The sequence below is a fragment of the Ipomoea triloba genome, chromosome 4 (genome assembly GCF_003576645.1).
Source record: "Ipomoea triloba cultivar NCNSP0323 chromosome 4, ASM357664v1".
Lineage (NCBI taxonomy): Eukaryota > Viridiplantae > Streptophyta > Magnoliopsida > Solanales > Convolvulaceae > Ipomoea > Ipomoea triloba.
The window spans coordinates 20,063,896-20,073,441 of record NC_044919.1 but is presented as its reverse complement, the minus strand read 5'-3'; the positions used below and the strand labels follow the sequence as shown (position 1 = coordinate 20,073,441).

Genomic DNA, 9,546 nt, shown 5'->3' with positions numbered 1-9,546 from the left:
ATATCTATGCGTACTCAGGACCCTGAAATAAAAGACATGAAGTCTTCCCGCGTAGCAACCCGTCCTTCGCATTCGAACAACACCTCGTTCCTTCGAATACAAAATATAAACATGTAAACATTAAATGAGAAGTATTTACGAAGAAGATTAAAAAAAAATTCAGCAACTAACATGTCACGGTCTGAGCTGTTAACCATCCAATTGTAAACATCAATATCCTTGAGTAAACGCACAGGGGAGGGCGGCACTTTTCCAAGAAAAGTGTAATAAGGTGGAAATTGAGCTCTACGCATAGGGGTAATATCCCCGGCAGTATGACGTAACATCTTTTTTAGAGCACGACAATGAGGTGGCACAATACCTGACGATAAGCTCGGGATATCCGGTATAAGTTGCTGAAATACAACAACAAATAAATTGAGCAAAGTTACCAAATAAATGAGACAAGGATTAGCAAAAAATAAAAAAAAATTACCTTTACAGGAGTGAACATACTATCTTGTCTAGCAACAGAACCAAACTCCCCCTCTAAAACAAGGGCATGGGGTGGCAAGGGTGCAGCAACAGCGTTGGACGTGGGCAAAATCACCTAAACACCCGATAAATCATGGTAATGGAAAAAGAAATCACCTTGTATAGCAGTGCGTGCAAGAGAAAACTACTGATAGAAGTCCGTGCATTCAATGTATAATGTGCAACCATCCCAAACATAGCCTTTTAATAAAAACTAACATGAAAATGAGTAGAACATCTTATTAACCATAACAAAAGCATTACTAAAAGCACACACGCACAAAACTGGTTGTATGTGCAAAGTTTTATGTGTTAAAACATAGGTAGAATTCCAAAGATAGTAACCTGAAAATAAAAATCACTTAAACTTTCTACGCTTGTATACAACCATACTTACTGAAGGTTTCGCCCCATCACCACCAACATTACCCGCATTATATGTGCAGGCAATCTCACGAACTCCCCCCCAATCTATGGATGCACAATCCTGTGTCAACCCAAGGCTAAATGAGGGCATCCCCGCATCTGTCTCGCGTTGAAATGTCGTACGCTCAATCTCCTCAATGACACGAATATTGTCAGGATTAGACCAAATGTCATCATCTTGTTGCATCGCAGTTAGCTCCATAGGTTGTTTAGTATCTATATTTCCATCCCCATCCGCACACACCTGCTGTTTAGAAATCACAATAATATGCTTTGCAGCATCCACAATCTTTTGGAAACTACCGGAGCACGAAGACTGCTCGGGTGTGCTTTCAAAAACTCCAGAAGGTCATCCAACGCGTTAGCCACACCTAGTTACTTGCCTTCAAACTGCTCTTCAACCGTCTATACAAAAGTAAACAGGCCAAATGATGAAAATATACCAAACTTGTAGAGCACTAAAAGATAGGAAAAAAAAACCGCACACAATCAAACAGATTTATGGAAATAAAAAATGGTTTGTGCACATACCGAAGAAGAACCTATACCTCATGCGGGAATAAAACCACGACAACATAATAAACACTCCAACCAATGCACATTGTACAACATTGATAAGGAAAAAATAAAGTAAAAAATTGGTATACCTTCTCCACATGCTCAACACCTATAGCATCATGTACCAAGGAAGACTCAACAACACCTCTACCGAACCCACCCCCATTAATCTCCTCGGCCTCACGTTGTTTTAGCAATTTTGATGTCCAACCACGGATAGAAGGCAACAGTCGTGGCACATGCCTCGTAGGATGAGTCAACCTGTCCACGTACAACGCCTGCATAGGAAACATATTTAGTAAATTGCACACACCAACGAAAACATAAAATATTATAAATAACTGAAGGATAATACAACATACAGTCAAGAACAACAACGGGCCCGTAAAGGGTTGATTCTGCTTGTGAATCCATTTCCCATGGGTATCAACCAAACATTCAAGCAAAAACCTGCACCAATTAAGATCTTTGATCTTTTCAACGTCTTCAAAATGGTTGAAAATGAGCTGGTACGCATAGCCATTTCCCATGGTCGTGCATAGCGTGCTAACAACTAAAATCGCAAAGTGACGCTTGAACCAAATGTCACCATCCAAATGATCACCAAACTTGCGGCCAATTATCCCTGCCGTAGTATCATGCTTATCCCTAACAAACTTCCCCCTCCATTCTTTCAACAAATCACTAACATCATCTTTAGCCCATTTAGTAATAACAACCTCACCACGTGGTAATCCCAACACCGCCTGCACATCCTCCTCCTAATATTAAGCACAGCTCCATTCCCCAACCTAATACACATGCTGTCAGGATCAAAGTTATTCAACAGCCAACAGCCCATTTGTAACGGAGTATCATGAATCTTTAAATGTAGCAACTGGTCTAGGCCAATCTCCCCCACCGCCCTTTTCTGACATTCATTAAATTTCTTCATCGAAAGCACCAACTTGATAGTTGCGGCTCGAGTGTTCATGGACACACCATTCCCACGGGCTTGCACTTGAGGGGGAGGCTGCACACGCACTACCGGTGGTGGAGAAACAAAATCATCATCGCGCGCAACAGTGTTAGCATTGGTACCTGTACACATACACTATTATATTAAATGATGGCATGGAAACAATGGACTCACTATTTACAGTTGAGAACACAGACAATATAGTCTGTATGCACACACTATTAAAAGTGTATACAGTATCGTCTATATGCACACAGATAGTTACATGTACGCACACACTATTACATTAAGAGCATAAAGTGTGTGTAGATAGCATGTATGTTTAAGCATAAAAAATTAAATGCACACACAGGAAAAAATACTACTATGACATTAGTAAAAAATACTAGTATCAAAAATTAAATGCACACACTATTACATTATTAATAAATAGTATAGTAATTACACACATAATTAGTATAGTAAAAGATTAAATCATTCAAAACGACTACGAACTGAAAAACGGAAAACAAATAATAGAAGTGACTTTACCGCAAAAAACAAACATCAAAGCAACCAATACAATTTCAGGAAAATAAGAAATTGAAGAAGTACAAGTGGTTTTACAAGATCATCAGAACTTGTTTAAATTGTTTTTGCAGTTCAATTGCACAGGTATAGAAGTGACTTTACCGGTCTTTTTTGTTTCTTTAACATTTGTAATTAATTTCAATTTTCTACGAACAACGAATTTAAATGATTTATTATAACTGTATTTTTTTCAGTCTCTTTCATTACCAAGGATTGATTATTATTTCCTCAATTTTTGGTTTGTTGGAGCAAATTTTTTTCTTCAGTTTAAAATTTTTCTAATAATTATACATTTTTCTTCCCATGTGTATACCAAATACGCATAGATGAAATGCAAAGGTAGTACATTTATAATGCTTCAACCATGAACTAAAGAAAAAAAAACAAACAAAAAACAAAAAAAAAAAACCGCAAAGCAGACTAAGAACGGAGAAATCTCACACCCATTACAGGCCAACATCGTCTATTTATTATCAGCCCCTATAATTATGAAGCTATGCTTCAACCATGAACTAAAGATGGAATCCACAACTTAAAAAAAAAGAAAAAAAAAAGGCAAATCAGAACAAGAACGGCGAAATCCAACCGCCATTATAGGCCATCATCGATTTTCACCTTGAAAATCTCTACCCACTGCATGACCAAGAAAGGCGAAATACTTTTTAAAAAAAATACCTTCATCTGCGTGAGAACCCGAAGCTCTACGCTTAGACTGTCTCAGACCGGAATCCTCCATACCATGCAATAGATGTTGCCGCCAATGAGGGATAGAACGTATGTGGAAGATAATGAACAGGCAGGCGTGTGCAATAGGCAATAAATCACGCGGGAATAATCAAGGTAATTGTATCAAATCAGAATCCTTACCAAAATCTAAACACATTAAAACATAAATAAAAAGCTAAAGTGCCATCCCGCACCATGAACCATAAGCCATTTGTCATGTCGCACCCTGGACTTTTATAAGTGACTATTCGATTCACAAACCAATTTTTTTTCCACCTAGTCTGTTTAGCCAGTTTCGTTTAGGTAACAGGTTATACGATGCTGATGTGGATGTGTTTACTTCTTGACGTGTTAAAATTAGTTGAGGTGGCAGGCATTCATCAACTCCTTCAATTAAACCCAAATATGATACACAAAGCTAACCCTAATTTCAATTTCTCCTCCCACTCTAAATCCCGTAATCGCGTTGAATTAAGGACGAACCAGTGGAAGGACGCCAAGCCTCCGACGACTGAAACCCTAAATTCCTAAGCGCAACGAGGCAGTGGACGAACCATTGGACGGAAGACGGAGCACGAACGAAGGCATTTGGAATTTATGCGAAGGACGAGTAACGTACGTAGGACTATATATGCGAATAGTGTAGGAATTTGGTAATTGAGAAGTATATGCGAATATGCTGTGAAAAGGCTTTGAATATGATGTGTTGTGGTCCTGGTTTTGCTTTGATTAAAGTATAGATTTTGCATTGATTTTGATGTGGTGTGGTCCTACTGTCCGCTGTATTTGATTAAAGTGATGTAGTGGGTCCTGTTGCCTGCTGTATGTCTTTTGCTTTGTGCCAAAATATTTGAATGTGATGTAGTGGTCCTGGTATACTGCATTGTGTGTATAAAGTGAGACAGTGTGGTGTGGTGTTACTTTTATGTTTAAATATGCATTGATTTTTTTTCCAGGATGTGTGAAAGTGTGGAACTAATTATTCATCATGGTGGAAATTTTATGCAAAACCCTATGCTTACATATGTGAATGGTGAGACTGAAGTAGTGCACTTGGACCCTGACTTAATATGTTATCCCCACCTAGTTAAGTATATAAAAGACCAAAGATATGGGAAAATATCCTCACTGACTTATAAGTTGACCACAGAACCATTTACGGCTTTAAAAGTACTTCATAATGATGCTACTAGTCTCCACTTAGCTCAGATTGCAAGTGAAAATAAAAGGTGTGAGATTTATGTAGAACATGGGATAGATGAGCCTGAGGTGGGTGCTTTATCTTTACCTGGGCCTGAAAGGGGTAGTGTAGATCAAGCTAGGGATGAGGGGAATGAAGTAGAGGCTAACATAGGGGGTGAGGAAGCAGAACTAGAAGCAGAACTAGAAGCAGAACTAGAAGCTGATTTTAGGGGTGAGGAGGAAGAACTAGGGGTTGATTATGGAGGTGAGGAGGCAGAACCAGGGGATGATTTTGGAGGTGAGGAGGCAGAACCAGGGGATGATTTTGGAGGTGAGGAGGCAAAAGCATATTCTGGACTAGGGAGTGATTATTACAGTGAGCAGGATACTGATTTAAGCATTGGAAGTGAGCACATTACTAGTGGCAGTGAGCACTTAACAAGTGACAGTGAGCACATAGAAAGGAAAAGGGTGCTGAAGAGAAAAACAAAAGGTAGAGTAGATGATGTACTAATACCACCTTATGTGCTACCAGATGAAAATCCCTTAGGAGATGATGCAGATTCAGTGTATTATGATTCACAAGATCCTCCAACAGTTGAAGCAGATTTGGAGAATGAGGATGGGGTTGAGGTGCAATCAAAGTACAACGATAAACACCCTAAGTACAACCCTAAATCAGATCCACCTTTTATTGAATTAGGTATGTACTTTGATGACAATGTGCAATTTAAGCTTGCTATGATTTCATATGCTCTACACACAAAGAGAGACTTATTTTGGAAAAAGAATGGGTTAAAATATGTTAGGGTTGAATGCCTTGGAAAGGGGTGTGAGTTTCATTTAGTGCAGGGTGGGAAGAAAGAAGACAATTGCTGGTAGATGGAGTGGGAATTATGGGCCATTTGTGATGAAGAAATTGAATGAGAACATACTTGGAAGTGCAGAGTGGGAAGTTGTTTATAATGGAGCTGATGGATATGAAGTCAAAAAAGGAAGATTTCAATTCAAGGTGAATTTAGAGATGAGGACTTGTTCTTGTAGATTATGGCAGTTGACAGGGTTGCCATGCTCTCATTCCATTTGTGTTATATTTCACAAGGGCCATCAACCAGATGAGTACATTCATGAGTGGTATAGTAAGGATAAGTACTTGAAGACCTACGAGCATGTCATAGAGCCAATCAATGGAGAAATGTTTTGGCCAAAAACTGAAGGAGATGAGATCCATGCTCCAGTCCCAAGGAAGATGACTGGAAGGCCAAAGAAAAAAAGAAAGCTTCAAGATGATGAAAAGAACAAAGACAAGAACAAATTGAGTACAGAGGTTAGAAAGCTGTCAAGGAAAGGAAGAGTAATGACCTGTCAACTGTGCAAGGAGAAAGGGCACAACAAAATATTTTGTCCAACTTTGTCAAGCCAAGTAGGAGCATCTAGGCCTGCTACTGTTAGAGCCAGAGGAGCTGAAGAAAACATTGTTGGAACTCAAGAAAGCACTCTTGAAGATGCTAGCAGATTGAATAATTAGAGTACTTGTAGTTTGTTTTGTTAGCTACTGATTATTGTATGTGTTTTGCTACTGTCCTTGGCAGTTTTTTTGCTACTAAAATGGCTGCTGAATTATGTTGGTATTGTGCTATATTTGACAGTTAAGTTTGTATGACAATTTTTGGCAAAACTTATTGACAGTTAAGTTTGTAGGACAGTTTGTATATTTGACCAACAACTTATTGACAGTTTTTGACAATGTATATGTCACTTTGTATGTTAAGTTGAAGCAGTCAAATTGAGCTGAACTTTGGCAGTTTGTATGTTAAGTTTGGTAGTTTGTATGTTAAGTTTGTATGTCAGTTTAGCAGTGAACTGTGTATGTTTAAGCAGTCAAATTGAAACAAATTATGCCAAACAATCTGGCAGTCAAGTGGACTAAAACCAAACAACACATTTAGACAGTAAATGGCTACTGGAAATGGCTACTGGAAAGTGAAACAGCAAACTTGGAACATTTCATTACAACCTTAACAACGTTTTACATTTTCTAACTACAATTTTTGGCTAAAAGCATCACCACAATTACAATTAACATAAAAAAACATTTCATCCTTAACAATTGATTTTCTTTTTTCATTGCACTATACTCATTTAAAATGAGTGCTCTCACACCTTCAAATTCACTCCTCAAAGACACCACTAGATTCTTTAGGTCTTCTTGCTCACTTTAGCACCTCCTTGCATTTTGATCCTTCCAAAGGAAAAAGCCACATCCATTCCCATCCTACACAATTCAATTACGAAAAAAAAAACCTACAAATTTTAGAAAACCCTAACTTTATCAATTCAAAATCAAAATTCATTCAGAAGATGACAAAGCTCTTACCTTCCATCTTTGACACCCAAAGAATTGCTTTCCCGACTCTCTACTTGTGCAAATAGGAGCTTTCAACCCACAATTACAATAAATACTAGGTTCATAATCCATGTTTACTCTCACTCGAGATGTATTCCAGGAAGATGACATCTTCACCGCTGAGTGTTTCATCCAAGAATAGCTTCTCGCCGGAGGAAATGGTAGTGTCTGATTGCGTCGTCGGCCGGAGCAACTCGCTGTGCACCCAGAGCTGTGAAATCGAGAACTGTATAGAAGGTGAATGACAAATGTGTTCTATATTAATACTGGAAATAAGGAGGAACAATGCCACATCACACTTTTACCGCTGCCATGTCACCTAGGCAACAGGGAAACTGGCTAAACAGACTAGGTGGAAAAAAAAATTGGTTTGTGACTCGAATAGTCACTTATAAAAGTCCAGGGTGCAGCATGACAAATGGCTTATGGTTCATGGTGCGGGATGACACTTTAGCCTAAATAAAAATACTAAAATATCCCTACAGCAATTAAAAACAAGGGCCACGGCATATTTGATCTCAATCGTTAAAATATAAGATTTAATGGATAGGATACGATCTCACGATCTTACCTAAGCAAGTGATCTTATATGATCCTAACTCTATATATATATATATATATATATATATATATATATATATATATATATATATATAATATTATATCCAACCAATTGGTGGTCGAAAAAAAAGACTAATTTAAACAATTTTAAATGGGCGAAAAAAATTTCCGACCACACATCAGAAGTGGTCGGAATTTCCATCATTTTCCGTCCAATTTAAATCTTCGTCGAATTTTTTTAAAAAAAAATCACTTTTTCAGATCAGTTTTGTAGGTGATTGAAAAAGTGATCAGAAAATTGAAGATTTTGAGTAGTGAATGGACATCTAATATTTATTCACATCGCTCATAACAAAACCTCTTCTCACATGAAATCAATCCTCTATGTGTGTGTTAGCGATACGTATGTGTGTTTCTAATAAATTTTACATAATTTATTCTTTGAAAGATACTATGTAGTTATGTTATTTTTTTAAAAAAAAAATACATTTTTAAAAAATTAAAATTTTAGATAATTCTTCATGTGAAAAATGAATTAAGAAAAATTAAATATTAATGAGAGAGGTACAAAGAACGTTATTTTTGTAAAATAATAAACTTATTAGCAAAAATAAATAAAAATTCGGCAAAATGCTATATGGATAGATTAAAATAATATATTATTTAAAATCACTTTATTTATAACTTAAATTAAATTATAAATTTTAAAATAAGCTTTTCCAATTAAATTTTTGTAAAAATTTTACCAAATTTCACTCTTTTTACATTTGACAATACTTTAAGCTAAATTCACTTAATAATAATAATAATAATAATAATAATAATAATAATAATAATAATAATAATAATAATAATAATAATAATCTATATTATATATAAAATTAAAATCCTCCTATTTCATTTTTCCGGACAAATTTTTGTAGTCAATTAATTAAATATTTTATTGGTCAAATAGTTAATAAAGCTTATTTGGTAAAAAAAATTGTAAAATAGAAATTAACTAATATCTATAATTGGTAATATTGTTTCTATATTCACGTACCAACACTATTAATAAAAGTAAAATCCTCCCGTTCAACTTTCCCGCACAAACTAATATTATTAATTAATTGATTAAAAAATTAATAAGTTTTGATTGGTAACAAAATTTTATTTACCAAATTCTAAGAATAATTAAACCATTATAATTGTGAGAATAATGGAAACAAATTCTACGTAATTTTATTAGAAAAAAACAATTTATTTATTATTATTTACACCAGTAATAATAATTCGAATACTTATCTATACTACTAATCTACTATTAATAAAAATAAAATCACCTTTTGTGAAATATCCGTCCAAACAATAATAAAGATAAAATGGAAAAGAAAACCGATTTTACTAATTGATTGAAAATATAAAAAAATCCTAATAGAAAAAGAAATGAAAATTAGGCAAATTGGAAAAGGAAAATAATATTAATAATTGACTGAAAATTATTTAAAATTTAAAAAAATTAATCACACTTTCCTTTTTAAAAAATTAAATTATTTAAACTTTAAAAAAATTAATTAAACATGGGTTGTTAGATTTTTTTATATTAATTAAAATTAATTCATTCAATTCTCAAAAAAAAATTAATTCATTCAAATATGGAGGGGAA

General features: G+C 35.3%; 1 protein-coding gene across 1 annotated transcript; it reads left to right on the top strand.

Annotated features, from left to right (window-relative positions):
- Positions 1-4,708: 4,708 nt before the first annotated feature.
- Positions 4,709-6,461, top strand: LOC116015954. Its single transcript, XM_031256120.1, has 2 exons — positions 4,709-5,640; positions 5,786-6,461. Exons 1-2 carry the CDS (start codon positions 4,709-4,711, stop codon positions 6,459-6,461), a joined length of 1,608 nt encoding a protein of 535 aa, XP_031111980.1.
- The last annotated feature ends 3,085 nt before the right edge of the window (positions 6,462-9,546 follow it).

Coding starts and splice junctions, on each gene's coding strand:
- LOC116015954 (XM_031256120.1), top strand. CDS start 4,709: ATGTGTGAAAGTGTGGAACTAATTATTCATCATGGTGGAAATTTTATG. Junction 5,641..5,785: donor CCTTTTATTGAATTAGGTAT/GTACTTTGATGA, acceptor CATTTAGTGCAG/GGTGGGAAGAAAGAAGACAA.